We start from the raw sequence: 14705 nt of genomic DNA, 5'->3' as shown, positions 1-14705 counted from the left end.
TCATTCTCCACTCTATGTCTCTGCTTTTCTATTTTTTTTTTTTTCCAGAAATTTGAAGTAACTCAGCTTTCAACTTCCCCAGGTGGAGTCAGGAGACGCTAATAGAAGTACAGTGGGTGTTTTTGCTTAGCTTCCCCAGCCAACTTGCATTAACCACCAGCCCACAGTACTGATGCTAGGTGAATAAACCATTAACCCACAGTATTAGTATTTCTAGACTAGAAATAGAGCACAAATAAATGCCCAGGATTTGTTCCCGGGCATGATTTTGATACAGCCAAGCCCATCTTTAAGTCAGATCAAGTATACAGAGGTGTAGCTGATTATTTTGAATAATTAAATGGTGTCAAAACCAGCTGTGATGAATAGCACTGGGGTCTCAGATCATAAATAATTGAGAAACCGGAGTTGCATTTGATCATCCTGATCAAATTCTGTTCTCTAGAGGATAAATGTTTGTCCTGAATACCATCAACATTGTTAAACGCCTCAATATTGTTGCTCAGTCATCCAGCCAACAGCCAATTGAACTAAATCACTTTAACAGCACACACATTTGCTGTCCTCATGAATACAAAATGTTTGACTTAAGCCATGTTCTTTGTCATAGAACAGGCACCTTTTGAGGTCAGCATGCAATAGCAGCATTAAATAGTTGACAAGCGTTTGTTCATTCCACAAAAGCCAAGTTCTTTCTCTCCATCACTGTTGCTATCACTGTTTCCAATAAAAACCTAAACCCAAACCAAACCAAACCACAAAACAAAACAAAAAGGGAACAAAACTAACAACAAAAGAACCTCAGAGAAAAACTTAATTTAACCTGGGATGTCAATATAATTGCCTTTCTGATGGCCCTTGGGGATTCCAAATTTGCATAGAGACAGGGGCTCTGGTCCCATTTTTCTTATTGTTCATGCAAGATAATTGCACTTCAGAGCTGTATGTGTCCTTCATGGTCCCCAAGTGCTGACTTCCCATTCCTTTATTTGAGCCCTATATCCAATTGTGCAAGAAGAGGTGGGGCGAGAAAGGATCTTTACCATCATTTCCATTACACTATAGAAATGGAAAGAGAAACCCACTCACCCCTACAGCTAGAAGACAGCTGAGCTGCCATGAAAGCCTGCCCTGCTCCACACAGGCCCTGCTGCCAGGGATGCGCTTCAGTGAAGAAAAGGGCAGTCTGTTTAATAGCTCCTCATTGACACCCTGTCACTGCTGAACTGGCACGGGACCCAGAGCTGGCAGCGAGGGACCCGCCATTTCTCTACCTTGTTTCCTACACACCAGCTCTTAAAATCAGAAGGCTGTGTTAACCCACTTCGCCTCCTCAAGGATTAATACTCACAAAAACAACAACAGTCGATTAATAATTAATCCAGCACTTTCTAGATGTTTATTTTTTAGCCTAGCAACTTTATGATGTGGGTGACATTAGCACCATTTTTAAGGATGAGCAAAGTGGGGATCAGAGATGAAGTGATTGGCCCAAGAACTTAGGAAGCTCACTTCTGGCAGAGCCAGCACTTTCTCTGATGCCAAACCTCCTGTCTCTACGCTACCATGTACATCCCAGAAATGACATGGAATCAGGGAGCTTGGCAGTGTGACTGTACTCCTCCTTAGATTTAAGAACCAGAGAACCCATCCTCACTGACTGTCCTTCCCTCAACCAGTCTGCCTGATCTTCCACAGACATGTACGTGCAGAACATCCGAAGCCAACTCCCTCTCTCTGCATCTTCTTGGGGAAATGTTTGCAAGAACATCAGTAAAAAGAGAGAGACATCTCCAGTTGGCAGAGTTATTGTCCCGAGAGTCTTAGAATAAATGCAGTTCACGCTTTCAGAAATTCTTATGAGATAAAAATAAGCTTTCTAGAAATTAGTTTTCAGTTTTGAGACATACCTCAAAATCTTCTGAGAACCCGTGCTGGCTATTGGAATAGAGCTCACCGATGTGTTTACCAAACTGTTTGACAGGAATGGCTTCCATGTCATCTGGAGGAATGAAGTAATACTCAGGGTCACACAGAATACACTCATAAGACAAATGACATTTAGAAAGCAACTCAGACTTAAGATAAATATCTGCCAAAAATGATAAAATTGTATCAAGTGAAATAAGTTTCTGACGAAAGGTCTTAGACTTCATTTTACATCAAGGTCTAGTTAGGACCCTGATGCTTAACAGCAGGCTAAATAAGTCATTTCAAAAACCATCTATATACTTATTTTGAAGACAATTTACACAGTTAAGGGCATACATCATACTCTTGCATAAAATTCTAGTTTTACCAAGGGTATCCTTTTGCCAAGAATCTTTGCTAATTCACAGGTTTTTAATTTTAATTATTATTTAATGGCTGAGGCTTGAACACGCAGCACCTAAGTTTACTTGAAGTCTCTGTAGTCTACATGAGCTGTATCACTCAGATAGATGCCCTTGTATCAGCTGTACAAAGCCATCTATCTTTAAGTGTTCAGAATTTTAGCTCAAGGCAGCTGTGTCTATATGGTGCCAAATAATCAATTTGATAGAATTAACTGGACTTTTTTTTTTTTTTTTTTTTTTGTGATGACAGCCTAGGTGTAGATTCTGGAACACTCCACACACCCCAGTTTATTTCATCACTTTGAAAGGAACCTAATGCACGTGTTAGGTTTATTTACAGAGAGCCAGTCTGATCCCTGACTGTTTCTGATAAATGGCCACACCCACCCCCTCTCTGCCACTCGGAACTCCTCCTCCCTCAGCCCTCCCCCGCAAATATTTCCTTTAAAAATACTCGGCTGAATTTGAGATAAACAACAGACATGACATTTACTTTATTCAGAGTGAAAGATCTTTGGCAAACGCACAAACATCTAAACTGCCGCAGATGCTTTTCTTAGCAAAGGGTATGAAGATCTGTATGTGTAAACGAGGTCCTACTTTGGCAAGAATTTTATAGATGCAGGCCTGACAATCTGATTTCTCTTCATCTGGTGACAGTTAACATTGACTCTGTCATTCTTTCTCCACTTCCTTTTGAGAGAGCAGTGCTCTAGGGTGGCTTTTTGCATCTATTGACATTTTCAAACTTGAATCATTCTTCAGTGGAAAATAGCAACTCTTATACTTTGTTTAAGAAAGGTGATTTATATGTTCATAATCTAAGTCACTCGGCATTGCAACATTATTTAAACAGAATTGCTGGTACTCTGCAAACACAGATTCTCTCTGTGTGAACAATTAAAACCCTAATCACTTTAATAGTAAACTTTATGAAAAAAATTGCCAAGTTATTTACAAATATTTCAGGATTGAATATGTTCATGAATATGCAATCACTTTGTACGCCCAAGAAATCTATAGCTCCCACGATCTAACCAGCATTAACAAACTATGAAGAGCCAAAATGTTTGCCCAGAATATTTAGCAGAATGCTATTCAAGAAAAGTTTCCAAAATTATCTGATCACTTAAGATGTTTAGAAGTGAGTGAATTTTTATAACAAGTCATATGGTAATGAGAGGTCCTCAGGCTGACTGAGAAAAGAATTAATATGCACAAAGTTGAGGAAATCTCAAAAACCTAAGTGTCCAAGGATAAACACATCTTTGGACTTTATAACAGTTCTCAAGGACAGACTGACACAGTTATAATTGGTGACACCAATATTTTATTCTATGACCACTGTTTGGAATTTCCAAGTCCCAGAAATTTATGGCATTGAGATGAAGGACATGGAGCTTGGTTCAAAATGGGAAAAAAAATGTTTGTTACACTCAGATATTTTATGGGTAACATAAAAGGTTTTTAAGACATCAAGATGCTAAGGTAAACAAACAAACAAACAAACAAACAAAAAACATGGCATTTGAAGGTCACAGACCATGGCAAGTCTTGAAAAGAAATTCTTTCAAGTTCATAGTAAACTCCTTTTCTTCTAGAGTGTGATCAACTGCAAAAATCAAACTGCTTGTTAACCCATGATAGTATGCAGTAAACTTAAGTAGCACTCAGTATGGTCATCACGGAAACATGTGATGTACTATATGTTTCATTTGAGTTTTTATCCAAGGAAACTAAGCCATACCTGGTCCATACCTTCTGGATTCCTGGGTACCATCAAAACCATCATTTGAGCACTACATAAGCAGATGTGCACAAGAGGCATGCTATATAGACTACTGACAACTGCCCAGAGAGCCCATCACTTGTCCTTCAGTCAAGATAAACACTACTGGGGTCATATAACTTTTCTGTCATAAGACAAACATAACACAGCAATTAATGAGAAGTCCTGGTTAACTATTTCTCGGATAATTTTTCTAGTAAGTTTTATCAATGATTTTGAACAGTACCACAGGCCTGGTCTGCTCAGTTTTGACCTGGAGAGATCCCACTTGGTGCAGGAAAATGTCTATCTACAAGATGTTATTTTCTCCTAAAAAAAAAAGTTAGATTATAGATAAAATAGCAGAACCAATTAATGGCCACTGCTTTGCATACATCCATTGTATATCAAAATGTGCTCTGGTATAAGTAATGCAAGCCTCCTCCTCTTACAAGAAAACAGTTTCTTAAAAATGAAGGATGACGTTCTAGTGTGGTTTCCTGTTGCTCTGATGAAACACTCTAGCTAAAGGCATCTTGGAGAGGAAAGGAAGGAAGCCAAGGCAGGAGCTCAAGAGGGAATCTGGGGCAGAAAGCATAAAGAAATGCTGCTTACTAGTTTGCACCAGGTTTTCTTATACTGCCCAGGCCCACATGCCTAGGGGATCGTGCCATCTACAATGGCCTGAGGCTTCCTACTTCAATTGGCGATCAAGAAAATGCTTCAAGGTGTGCCCATAGGCTAATCAGGTGAAGGCAATTCCTCAACTGAGAGTCCCCTTTTTCCAGGGTGTGTCAAGTTGACCACCAAGATTAGCCATCATAGATGGATATGGCACAAAAAGTTGGGTGTTGATCCATAAGAGTGTGTTCTAACTCAGGACCAACTCAACCTTTATGTCCCACAGTGGGTAACAGCTGTATAAATCACTGACTGGGCACCCAGGATCAGACAGATATTATGAAGATGGTCCCTGTTCATGGGCAACATTTGTGTCAGAACTCAAACCCACATAAGAAAGTGAGGAAAAAAACAGAATGTAATCTGCATATTGAATACTGCTGTTGCCATGAACATGTTGGATGTGACCGGGAAACCACTGATAGATGTAATGGTTACAGAAGCATGAAGAAAAGGGGTAGGCTAGAACTGAAGGCATGTTCTGTGTAAACCCAGACTTAGAAGTCAATTACGAGGATAGATGGGGAAACAGTATAAAGATGGAGTTGGTATAATTGAAAGAGAGACATCATTAAGCCTGTCCTGGTTGCCAAAGCGGCCTATGATGACACTTTGAATGGACTCTTCTTTACAAGAACCAGGGAACAGAAATATCTTTGTGATACATATAAAGGACACTTGAGGCCACTTATCTAACGTGAATGGCTGGGCTGAGCTTTGGTGACGTCAGAGCCTGGGTTGCTATGTACTGTCTTCATTCTTAAAGTTCAAGGAGGTTAAAGGAAGAACATGGCATTGAGCAGAATACGTTGCTTACACTGATAAGTAATGGTCACTCTGTGCCAGGATTCTCATTTGCAGAATTTTCTGCTATAGAAGATTTGTTAGGTAAAAACGAGGCCACCGAGAGTTATCACTAAAGCCCTTGATTATAAATATAAAAATGTTTGATATAATCAGCTGAGGATCAGAATCCAAAGTGTGAACTTCTGTTATCAAATATGATCGTTCATTCTTAGCTCCAAAGGTTTAGCTTTCTGTGATGAGAATCACACCATGAAAATGGCAGTCCTTTCATGTGGGCTAATCCACAAGAAGACCTCATTTTAGTCTCTGACTTGTAGGTGCCAACAGCAGGGTATTAGAGGATGAAGGGAAGAAAGCAACTTTTGCCCAGAAGAAGGCATCAAAGCTTAGATAATGGTGAGCTCACATGCCACTGCTAGCAGTAAGGACCAATGCATCTGAACAGAAAGAAAATCCCCTTCGCAGATCCACAGTAAGTCCTTGCATCTTTAGCATGATAAGCAGTAACTCAGCAATACCTTAGGCTTCTCCAACCTACTCTATCCATGCCAGACTTAATGTCTCTCTTAATCTTAAGGAAAATCTGATAAAAAGAGAAGAAGTTAATTTTCTTGCTGTCATCTATGGTTTGATACCAGAGAGAAAAAAATCAATAGCAAAGGCTAGCTCCAGCCATCTTACCCAGCCACCAGGAGAATTACGCTCTATTTATCAGTCCTATCTAATCAACAGCTTCTATCAATCAGGCATGTATGCTCAATAGCATGAGCAGAAAAGTCAGAGCCATGTTGCCTGGGCTATGGCTGCCTCTCTGGGATTCCTTGCCCCTATCTGGGGGAAATGGCAGTAGTGCCAATGCTTAGTTCACTGAGGACTTGAAAGATGCTTGGCATTTGGTGACTATCTAATAGCTGTGAGTTGTCATTAGGTACTACTTGCTCTTCCTGTACCATATAACCCAGGGGAGAAATCACGTGATCTAGAGAAATGAAGGCACTTGCCCAGTGTTCATCAGCCCCAGGCTGCTTCCAAAGCCAGGTTCCTTCTTAGTACAGTCCTAGCATTTGAATGGAGTTTTCCAACAACAACAACAACAACAACAACAACAACAACAACAACAACAACAACAAATCAGAATGATATGCCTGCTTCACTGCCTGAAAAGTTTACATTGGATCACTGGTGGCCTTGCTGATGCCAAGGTGCTAGCTGCTGAGTCCACTGGATAAAAATCTATTCAAGAAAATATCCCTCTTGCTGATTTGGGAAGTGGATGGGCATGTTTGTTAAAAAAAAAAAAAAAAGCATTAACATTTCAGACATCCTTAGGTCACCCACTCTGTTTAAAAAAAAAATCCTTGTGGAAGGTTCATTTAACCCTCAGCAACTTTTTAAACCTTATCCGGAATTCCAGCTGACTCTGCCTACAGGCAGGGAGAACATACACAACACTAGTCCAGGACTCCACTTCACTGCTGCTCAAACGCTTCCCCAGTCTCCCCACTGAGACAGGACCTGGTCCTGATAAGCACATCTCTAGTAGATAGACCTCAATCCCAAAAGCCTAGTTCCCTGCTGACTGCCTGTCTAGCCTCCCAGAGTCCAATTTCAGGCCTCTAGGATTGGTCCATGTCAACATAGGAAGATAAAATAAACACAAAAGAAAATAATGCTATCAAGATTGTAGTTCTCAAGTTAGAGCACAATAAATAGAGTTTTGTCTCAATCAAACTTGGGATGTAAGGAGCGTTTGGAGGTGAAAGCATTTCATTTCCTGACATAAAAGAAATCTTCTCGTTTATGACACAACGAAGTCAACTAAGAAAGGGGTTCATTATAGTCAAAAGGCCAATGAATCTCCTTTGGAGATAATTTTCGTATAAATAAAATATGCCAACAAGGTTGATATAATCCCAAGGGTTTTAAACAGCGTGTATAAACCCTTTTATATGCTGGCACCCAGCTGAAGCTGGTGACCTTTAAATTATTAGGCTGTATTTTAACTGCTGGGAAGGTGTGAATCATTTCTGGGGTCCTAGGCTACGAGTAGCCCCCACATTTTGTTAGGTTTTCTAATTTCTGGGGAAAACATTTTTAAGGACATTTGATTTTGACATGTTACACATCTGTATAAACACATTTGTATATAAAAGTGTTTGCTTTTAGCAGGTTAGGTTTAAGAACTAACTTTTAATTTTAAAAAGTATCTACAAAAGAAGTCTAAAAGAATATACTATTGTAAATGCAATCTTGACACAATATACACTGGTAATGCTTCATTAAGAACTTATAGAAATTTTATTCACATTTGTTGTTTCAAAAGAACAGCATCTGACAAGGAATACAGGAATTCATTGGCAGAATGTCTGCCTAGGAGATCCGTGGCATCTCAGGTATATACATATGCATACATATATATGCATACATGCGTGCATATTCACATACATACATATATACATATGTACATACACACATTCATACAAACATTCATACATATACTTACACACACACATACATATATAAAGAGATCTTCCACATGTTTGGTTATTTTGTTACTTTTAACTATCAACATTGTATGATGCTAAGACTGAGCCACAGGCTTCAGGAATGTGGGAAAGCATTCTACCCAAGAGTAACATGCCCCAAATTAGTCTTGCTGAGGAGCTTTGAGAGGGCATGCCTTGCTGTGTAGTACAAGTTAGCCTTAAACTCATGAGCCTCTCCTCTGGATCTTGATTGGTGGGCTTCCAAGAACGTTCTGGCATACCTAGTAGCCAGATTTTTAAAAATGCAATACGTATTGTTAATAATAACATGGCTCTAGCAGGCTTGTTTCAAAGCTTGTTTCAAAAACTTAACACATCTGAAAGACAGAACTCTGTCTCTACATTAATACCTTGTAAAATACAAAGCTTACGCAGTGACTGACCCCTGGGTTGCCTCGTTCAACCAGACTTTATGCCCCCATCATAACACAAAACTGGTAACCACAGAGCATTCGGTTTTGAAAACCCAACAGTGAAAAACTGGAATCAACTCCTTTCCAGCCTCCTGGGGCTTTCATGCTTTAACTTGGCCCCCACCATTGGCCCCATACAACACACATACATACACACACATACACACACACACACACACACACACACACACACACACACACACACACACAGAGCAGTTGCTGTAGTAACTGATGTGACTTCCCAGTGACTGGAAGCTAACCTCAAAGCACTTCTTTGCTGTGGAAAATGCTCTTGTAGTTGCTGTGCTATTCTGGCCAACATTGTCCATCTTCAGTTTATACCATCAGCAAGCTAGGTGAGATGGGGTGGGGGTGGGGATGGGGATGCAAGAGTGTCTTTATTCTTTAAAGACCTTTGAAAGGATTGTCTTTCCTATATCAGAAGAGCATACCCAAGACCCCAAATTCCTGCATTCCTGTTAGCATTAGTAAAACTGATAACTAGAAATTTAAAACTTTCTATAAATTCCTATCTTCAAAGGATGAGAATTTAAAGGTTTAAAAAAAAATAGCCAGGCAGTGGTGACACATGCCTTTAATCCCAGCACTTGGGAGGCAGAGGCAGGCAGATTTCTGAGTTTGAGGCCAGCCTGGTCTACAGAGTGAGTTACAGGACAGCCAAGCTACACAGAGAAACCCTGTCTCGAAAAAATCAATCAATCAATAAATCAATAAATAAATAAATAAAAGTAAAAAAAATCCATAATAATTTGCATATCAAATATTCTCTGAAAGGTGGCACAGCTTACTGATTCTATTAATGCTTTAGGGTTTAACAAAAATCAGCGCAGTAGCCACATATGATGATACAGACTTAGAGTCACCACACTCAGGTGACTAAATCAGAAGGATTTTGAATGCAGGTCCAGCCTGGAATACAGAATAGACAGAGAAACATGCATTCAAAGAGTTGCCTTTGCGTTGAGTGTGCGACGCCGTAATTAAATAGGTCACCAACAAGGCAGAAGCCTACTGAAAGGTAGAGCAAGGCAGCACTGCAGTGGCATCTTGAGAGGATTCTACTGAATGGAAGTTCTAACACTCAAAGAAACAGCAGTGTGTGGACGTGGGTTGCAGGTCACACTATGGATATGGTTCACAGCAGAGAGAATTTTAACAGACAATGCCGGTTTTTCCTGACAGCTGGCTTTACTGATGCAGTGACATACCCTAGGCAATCCGGGGGGGAAAGCGGGTACACACATGCTCCTGCGAGGCTAGGAGATGAGCCATCCACAGTGATGCAGCCTGTTAGCTCCTCTCTGCTACTTCTTCATTAGGGTGCAGCTCCTCCACCAACAATAAAAGTTACTAGGAAGAACCCAGGGTGTACGTAGCACTTGTCCCCCACCTGCGTTAAATTCTTTAGCTGCCTATCTAGCAGGAACCAGTGAGGCCATTCTGTTATCCTTCCTGTCTCTTCAACAACTCTTGGTGAGAAAAGGCTGCCTAGAATATAGTCAATTCCAGCAATATCTAATGACAACATTTATTGACAGATAAAGGGACAATTAAGTCCCCAACTCTAACCATACCTAGTGATAACTCTGCAAACAGGTTTGCTTTTTGATAGCCAGAGAATGTAACCTTATGCTGCATACAACGGCTTTTGTGAACTTTTAAATGTTTTCCTGACATTCATGAATCCACCTAATAGCTTAAAACTGCCTGCTGTGTGGTAGGTAGTAGTACAGCCCTGCGATTACGTCTATTTGCCCTTACATAGTTCCCATTCAAGTTAAAACGATCTCAGAGAAGTAAAATAGATTAGCTGGCAAGCACTCCAGCAGACTATTAAAGCTGCAGGTACAGAGGGATAACACTATTAAAAGTAGTTTCTGCATAAGATATCAGCATCTGTACACACACACACACACACACACACACACACACACACACACAGGGCAAAACTCAGCAGTACAAAATTCATATCTAACAACAGGAAAAGGATGCTAACACAACAGGAAAAGGATGCTAACACAACAGGAAAAGGATGCTAACACAACAGGAAAAGGATGCTAACACAACAGGAAAAGGATGCTAACACAACAGGAAAAGGATGCTAACACAACAGGAAAAGGATGCTAACACAACAGGAAAAGGATGCTAACGCAAACGGTGGCTGAGATCTTTAAACTGCACATCCTACTTATGACAGGCAGTCCCCTTCCGAGCTTCCAAGTATCTGCAGCATTTGCTTGCACTGAGGACAGTCTGTCCTACCCACCATCACTCACACTGTAACTGTTCTAGGCTTGTGCTGCAGCAGAGCCGTCTGGTAACCATCCTAGACTTTCCCACAAATATCATTACCAAAGTGTCCATTACCCCAAAAGACGAACCGAGTATGGAATCTTGCAGGAAAACTCACCTTTGAAAAAACGTTCACAATTTGTCATTTAAAATTGTTAGATCCTCTACTTCACTGCTGTGGCTCTTTTCTAATGGTGATGCTGTCCCAGAGGGATTTGCTTCTTCAACAAGGATTTTACTTTGTAGATGGGTAAAGGGACAAAAATGTTTATTGCCTTAACCTTACACTGTATATTTTAGTGTACCATAGACCGAGCGAGCTTCACGAAGCCACAGCAGTAAGATTCTGTCACGGGCATCACTTAAAACAGAGAACAAAAGAGAAAGCAACCGACTGGGGGTACAGTGGTGCCTCACTTACCCGGGATGGGAATAATAGGAATACTTTCGTTGGGGACCACCCGAGGTGAACTGCTGTCTTCCACATAGAAATGAGCAGTCTGAAAACATTTTCTGTGTGGAAAAGAGAAAGATGCCAACAGTGAGCACAGAAGTACACTTTGTCTAAGTTTATCATTTCAAGAGCCTTCTTTTTAACAGTTTTCCCCAGCTTGAAACATCACACAGCACTGATGGCAAACCCAAGGAAAACAGTACAAATGCAAGCACAGCGTTTAGCACACTGGAGGAACCCCAAATGGCTGAATAGCCATCTCTTATTACAGCCAACTCCAACCCCAGAGCTCCAAACTACTCAAATAAGTGAGAATTTGGCACAGAGTAAACTCCTGCACAGGACATGAGGATTCTACCCAATATCCCTACAGCTGGCTCGTTACAGAGGAACGGTTTGCTCTTCTGACTAACAGCCCCCAAGTACCAAGTTCAAACCACACCTGGAATCCCCTCCAATATAGTCATCAAACAGCCCAACTGTACAATAGCACCACATTGTCTGTGCTTAGCCAAGGCCCCAAATCCTCAGACAGCTTTTACAGGGGTCAGGGGGCTTCAATAGGAAAAGCATGCCCAAATCAAAGGCCCTTTCCAGACAACAGCTAAGGCCAGGGTAGAAGCCTGCAGGTGTTTTCTGCTTGCCTTCAGTTCAGCTTTGTTTTTACCTGTACTTCAAGCAAAGCAGGGAGCACACAGTGGTCATCATAGGACAGGCAGTGAACAGAAAGGCTATGAGCAGCTCATGCAGCCTCTGCCCGAGATGCTGGCCAGCCCTCAGCTTTCCAGCATCCACGTCATTGCTTGCTGAGGCCCTTAATGAGCTGCCGGAAGCACAGACTGAATATTTAATGAGACTGCTCAGTGTGAATGGCTATTGTGACCGGAGAAGGGTCCCCGTTCATCTGGTTCATCTGGCGGAGGGGCTTTACAATAGCTGGCCCTACTGCTGGGTCTTTTATCGGGCAGGCGGTATCTTCTAGCGCTCCCAGTCACCAGGCTGAGTTCCACTCCTCTTGTGTTTCACGCCAAGCAACATTTACACGCTGTGGCTTTGCATTTTCTGGGGTCTGTACTCTAACTACTAGGGATAAATCAACTTTTCTTCAGGGTGTCTTTTCTCATTTAGTGGAAAAAAAAATCCTGGGTGTTTTTATAAAGACAAAGAAGGTGGGGGAAGTCGGGGGAGGGGGGAATCGATAACTCTAACAAGCCAAATCAGATCCCTGCAAGAAGGAGACCTCAGTGTCACATAGCTTTCCCACAGCAGGATGCTGTGGACCTGCTATCAGTTAGAAATGAGCACTCCCAGAATGAAGACTTTTCCTTTAAAAGCTCCGTGTTTTCACATGGAGAGGGTACCAGTCTGCATTGCTCTTCCAAGGCAGAGGGGGTTCCTGAACATAAATAACTCTAAGCTCACACGTACTATAGGATTGGCTTTGAAGGTGAGCGTTTTCTGCAAGTGCCTGACGTGTGACCAGAAATAGAGAACCAAGGGTTTATAACTGTTTATAACAATGTTTATAACAATGGTTATAACAATGGTTTATAACTGTTTATAACAATGGGCTTTACGTGGCTTGGGGTAAGATGCACATGCCATAAGGCTCTGGACCTAGCCACATGATGCCAAATCCACATGAAAAACACAACCACCATTTTTAAAATGCCAACTTCTTTCTGTTTTTAAACTAGTTGTTAATTTTTTTTAACCTTTGGGTTTTTTTGTTTGTTTGTTTGTTTGTCTGTTTCTTCTTCCCTCTTATAATCCTGTGTGCACAGGTTTCTAGGATGCAATGCTGAGGTTGAAACATGGGTCCTAGACACTATGACTGAACGTGAGCCTTGCTCATTCGGGGCCATAGCTGTTGGAATTCTATTTTTTTGTTTACTCAGCAACCTGAACACATTCTCGAAGTCACTCAGATAAATGCCATCCAGTGCGCCAGCCCAGCTTTAAAATACAGAAGAACAAATGAACAGCAAGGGCAGCAACAGAAATAAAAACCACCTAGCGACTTCTGGGCTGGGAAGAGCAGCAAATGTGTAATCCCAGCATTCAAAACAAAAAAAACAAAAACAAACAAACAAACAAACAAACAAAAACCCAGGATCTCAAGTTCAAGACCAGCTTAGGCTAGCAGTGTGAGACAAGCCTCCAAAAGAGGTTCGTGTTTTAAGACTGCCAATTACCATGCCTATGACTTCTAGAACAGAAAGCAATTATCACATGGGATTCCATTACTGGCCAAGTCACTGTTACAGCCAGACAATGTACACAGAAACAAACCATGGTATGGATTACTAGATTCAAGAAAACAGGCACACAGTCCAGCCAGTCTTGCTGTTACATGTAGAACTAACAGCTGCACACTATCTCTAGGAAAAAAAAAAAAAAAAAAAAAAAGCAGTGTGTAGTGAAGCAAATCTCACTCCAGTGCCCCATGTGCTGCTGTTTATAATGGATTTTCCCTGGAGCAAAGTAACTCTGTGATTGCCAGAGCAAAGCTGGCAGGTGGGGCGGGGGTCAGGAACCTGGGAGATAAAGCTATGCACATCTGTGCCTTGCTGCTTGGCTCATGCTTTTATCCTACATGGTGACATGGGGGGTCAGGAACCTGGGAGATAAAGCTATGCACATCTGTGCCTTGCTGCATGGCTCACGCTTTTATCCCACACGGTGACATGGGTCGACAAATCACCACGGAACCCGGGGAAACCTCCCTTTGACTGGAAGTTTTAAGGCATGTGGCAGATGTTAACTCAGGACCCAGCCACAGCATCGTACATGCAAATTACATGTTCTCTCCAACTGGCCATAATCCTTAAAACCAGTTCCTTCAGCCTAGCTAAGCACTGGAACAGATGATCCTTTCAGAGATCTGAGTGAATACAAATAAACAAGAGGGAAAGATCAGTTAAAACCACCTCCAACCCTTCTTCTTCCTCTATCACTATTCCCATTTGAGGGGGGCATCCTTCCATCCCTTTGCTCATTTGCTCATTTAGAATTCTTTGATCATTGTCAGTGATGTTGGGAGCAGGAAAAACAAGATAGACAGGGACTCTGCCTTCTTGCCACTTACGTTCTCCTAGTAAAGGGAACCACAAAGATGGCAATAGTTTTGAGGAAATACAGCTTAGCAGGGTTGTGATTAACTGGTGAAGGTATAAGAAGGGACAGTATGGCATCTGAGCTGAGACCTGAATGGGAAGGGCAGGGACAGTGGTAGTGGGAAGAGCATTATAGGCAGAGCCAGCAGCTATGAAAGCATCGTAGAACAGACCAAACCTGGCAGGTGCTGAAACTGAATAGAGGAGTCTGTAAGGCTGGAGAGGATGGCAACAGCCCCAACATGTAAGACCATGGAGGCCTTTGATGGCT

The 14705-nt window shown here is 41.6% G+C and overlaps 1 protein-coding gene across 2 annotated transcripts in view; it reads right to left on the bottom strand.

The window, feature by feature from the left end:
- The window catches only part of Ptprg (protein tyrosine phosphatase receptor type G), a 670147-nt gene that overhangs the window by 34291 nt on the left and 621151 nt on the right, over positions 1–14705 (bottom strand). For both annotated transcript variants that reach the window (XM_034497422.3, XM_034497423.2), the window contains 2 exons: positions 11286–11377; positions 1911–2002 (listed from right to left, as the gene is read on the bottom strand). In XM_034497422.3, coding sequence (XP_034353313.1) covers positions 1911–2002; positions 11286–11377 — 184 coding nt within the window. The remainder of the gene's footprint in view (positions 1–1910; positions 2003–11285; positions 11378–14705) is intronic.

This window comes from Arvicanthis niloticus, chromosome 3 (genome assembly GCF_011762505.2).
Source record: "Arvicanthis niloticus isolate mArvNil1 chromosome 3, mArvNil1.pat.X, whole genome shotgun sequence".
Taxonomy (NCBI): Eukaryota; Metazoa; Chordata; class Mammalia; order Rodentia; family Muridae; genus Arvicanthis; species Arvicanthis niloticus.
Note: the sequence above shows the minus strand (reverse complement) of the source record. Positions and strands in the feature narration are given on the sequence as shown.